The sequence below is a fragment of the Lactuca virosa genome, chromosome 3, assembly GCF_052849685.1.
Source record: "Lactuca virosa cultivar CGN04683 chromosome 3, Lactuca_virosa_CGN04683_v6, whole genome shotgun sequence".
Classification (NCBI taxonomy): Eukaryota; Viridiplantae; Streptophyta; class Magnoliopsida; order Asterales; family Asteraceae; genus Lactuca; species Lactuca virosa.
The window spans coordinates 99,314,153-99,317,414 of NC_136428.1; the positions used below are offsets into that span (position 1 = coordinate 99,314,153).

Here is a 3,262-nt window from a genome sequence, read left to right on the forward strand (position 1 = left end):
AAACGACGATAAATTTTCTAGCAATAAACATAGCAAAATCATAGTATTTTAATGAGTAATTACATATCGCAACGCTAACCGACTACCCGTGAAGCTCTCCTAGCATTCTTGATTGCAAATTGGTTGATCAACTCTTCGTAGTCTATACTCTCTAAGATTTCGTTCCCGATAGATATCATCGCCAAACCACTAAGTCTTTCTTGGGTCATTGTGGAGCGTAAGTAAGATTTCAAAAACTTCAATTTTGAGAAACTCTTTTCTGCTGATGTCACCGTTACTGGAATAGTCAACAAAATTTTATACACAATGCATGCATTTGGGAAATAATCAAGTCCTTTCAAAAACTTTAAAACATCTACAGGGCTGCTAAATTCATTGGTTTCCAATGTCTCAAATAATTTCTACTCCGTATAAAGTTCCTCGGCATCAATATTTGATCTTTCTTCAAACTTGAGTGCTTTTTCAAGACGATGACAAGAAGATTTAAGATCTTTATCTTCAATTCCCCTCAAATTATATGGAAATAAAAAACCAAATACTTTTTCATACTCTTTGAATTGTTCAAATCTTGTCTCAAGAGAAGAAATAGCTTGATCAACAATGTATAAGAAATAATTGACTCTGAAATTCTCTTCAGCTGTAAATGAAACTTCTTCGCTACTTGAACTCTCATCAAACCTTTTTTTCCTTTGAATCAAATGCTTTTGTGGAAATATTGGATCAATACCCATTTCAATAGCAATCTGCTTAGCTTCCTCAATCGCTTTTGAAAAACCAGCTTCTCTATAATCCTTGAAGTACCCAATCAATATGTTTATTTCTATAATAGCATTATCAAGATGCATATCCTTTGATTGTAACTTCTTACTCACAATATTCACATGGTTTAATACTTGATACCACATAACAATTGATAACAAATATTCGAAGTCACCAAGTTCTTTTTCTGCTATTGAAGTTGCTTCACTTGCAATTGCAACATCATTATTTTTTTCTCCAACTTGAAGTAAAACTTCTCGTACATCAACAAGTTGCGGTTTAACAGCCTTTACACTCTCAACCCGACTTTCCCAACGAGTTTGACACAAGGATTTAAGACTCCAAGCTTGAACATTATCTTTCAAAATTTCCCATCTCTTAGTAGAATTTGCAAAGATAGTATAAATGTGTTGGATGAGTCCAAAAAAGTTATTTCCTTTAACACACTTGTTAGCCATATCACGTAATGTTAGATTAAGAGAATGGCAACTACAAGGAGTGTAAAATGCTCTAGAATTTAGATCTAAAAATCTCTTTTGCACTCCTTGTGTTTTCCTTTCATGTTTGCTCCATTATCATAGCCTTGACCACGAATATCATCTATTTCAAGACCAAGAGACTTTAACTCCTCAAGTGTAATATCAAATAGTCCTTTTTCGGTGGTATCATCAACATTAAAAAAACCTAAAAATGACTCCTCGACTGTAACAAAATTATATGATAACTTTAAATACCTCACTATTATAGTCATTTGTTCTTGGTGGCTTGAATCAAGAGTACAATCAAGTATGATTGAGTAGTACTTTGCTTCCTTTATCTTTTTGATAAGCTCTTTTTTAATTTCTTGAGCTATCAAAAGTATTAGTTCGTTTTGGATCATGTACCCAAGATAATGTTCATGAAGCCCATCACTTGTGATCCGCCGCACAAGTTCTTTGATAACCGGGTCAAACTCTTCCAACATTTCAATGACACCCAAAAAAGTTCAATTACCTGTTACATACAATTAACAAATAAGAAGTGGAATCAATCATAATAATTAACAAAAAGGTATTTGGTGTAATTTGAACAAAAAAATATACAATTTATAGTTAGCTTGTTGATACAACTTTTCATTTGACCCACGAAATGCTAAATTATGTTTAGCAAGAAACTTCACTACTGCAATGATTCTCAAAAGGACTTGTTTCCAGTAATCTCTTTCTTTCTTGAATTGCTCGTATTGAAATTTATCGATGGTTTCGTTCAAGTTCAATCTCTTACGCATATCAGACCACTTTTTCCTATTTGTGAGATGATCCAAGGAAATTTCGTGTTCTTTAACTCTAGTGGTTACATGGTGCCAATCTGAATAACCTTCATCACCAATTTACCTTTCAAAATCCCTTTTCTAAACACTTTACAATAGAAACAAAATACCCTGTCGATCTCTTTCGAATATACTAACCATTCTCTATCACACTTCTCCAAATTTGATAAAGTTCTTGTATATAAAGCTGCAGAAAAGCGTCTACCAAATTTATCATAGGGACCATACATAATACTATTATCTCTTTTAGGACCTTTCTCGACCAAAAGTTTATTCTCCTCATAATTAAGTTTTTCCCACCTTCTTGGATCACATATATCAACAAGCTATTTACCAGACTCTTGCTCTTCTGCCTCTTCTACTTCTATATGCTCTTTCTCTTCAACATTCTCTTGCTCTTGACCATGCTCATCAATGTGCTCTTCAACATGCATTTCAACAGGTTTTCTATGTATAAACTTATCTAGAGCACCAACATCTACCTTTCTCTTTTCTTCATCTAGTTTTCGCTTTTTACGTTGTTGACTACCAGATGGTTGTTTAGACTTCATCACTACAAGTTCATTAGTTTTATTTTCAACATAAAGTAATTACAAAAAACATACCCGATAAACGAATAATGATTCAACATGACAACATTCATTCATGATTCAACATTCAAACATTTAAGATTTCAAGTATTCAAGAAAGAACATTCTAATTTTCAGTTTTTGAGTTAGTTTAGGATTCCAACAATGACAACATTCATTCCTGATTCAACATTCAAGATTTCAACATTTAAGATTTCAAGTATTCAAGAATCATTGAATGATTGAATCAATAATATGACCCAAGGGTATTTTGGGAAGAACATTCCAATTTTCAGTTTTTGACTTAGTTTAGGATTCCAACAATGAAAACATTCATTCATGCTTCAACATTCAAGATTTCAAGTATTCAATAATCAAGAATCAAGATTTCAAGGAAAACTGATAATGATAATTGATAAAACATTAAAACTGATAAAAACTAAATCTGTCAATATAATGTAATTGATAATGATAATTGTCTAATTATCTAATTGATAAGCTGTAAAATTAAATTTGATATAATCGTTTACCTGATTGAGTGATTGTCGACCTGATTAGACAATTAGTGATTACATAATACAAATTAAAACGACTACTACCCTTGAATGTTGTTGTCGTTGTTGTT

At 32.0% G+C, this 3,262-nt stretch overlaps 2 protein-coding genes across 2 annotated transcripts; both read right to left on the reverse strand.

Annotated features, from left to right (window-relative positions):
* Positions 1-401: 401 nt before the first annotated feature.
* On the reverse strand, positions 402-1,217 carry LOC145163867 (uncharacterized). Its single transcript, XM_079082616.1, has one exon. It carries the CDS (start codon positions 1,215-1,217, stop codon positions 402-404), a length of 816 nt encoding a protein of 271 aa, XP_078938742.1.
* Positions 1,218-1,282: 65 nt separating this feature from the next.
* LOC145163868 (uncharacterized) lies at positions 1,283-1,723 on the reverse strand. Its single transcript, XM_079082617.1, has one exon. It carries the CDS (start codon positions 1,721-1,723, stop codon positions 1,283-1,285), a length of 441 nt encoding a protein of 146 aa, XP_078938743.1.
* Between the last annotated feature and the right edge of the window lie 1,539 nt (positions 1,724-3,262).

Excerpts from the sequence above, each read along its gene's own strand:
- LOC145163868 (XM_079082617.1), bottom strand. The coding sequence starts at position 1,723 with ATGTTGGAAGAGTTTGACCCGGTTATCAAAGAACTTGTGCGGCGGATC.
- LOC145163867 (XM_079082616.1), bottom strand. The coding sequence starts at position 1,217 with ATGGCTAACAAGTGTGTTAAAGGAAATAACTTTTTTGGACTCATCCAA.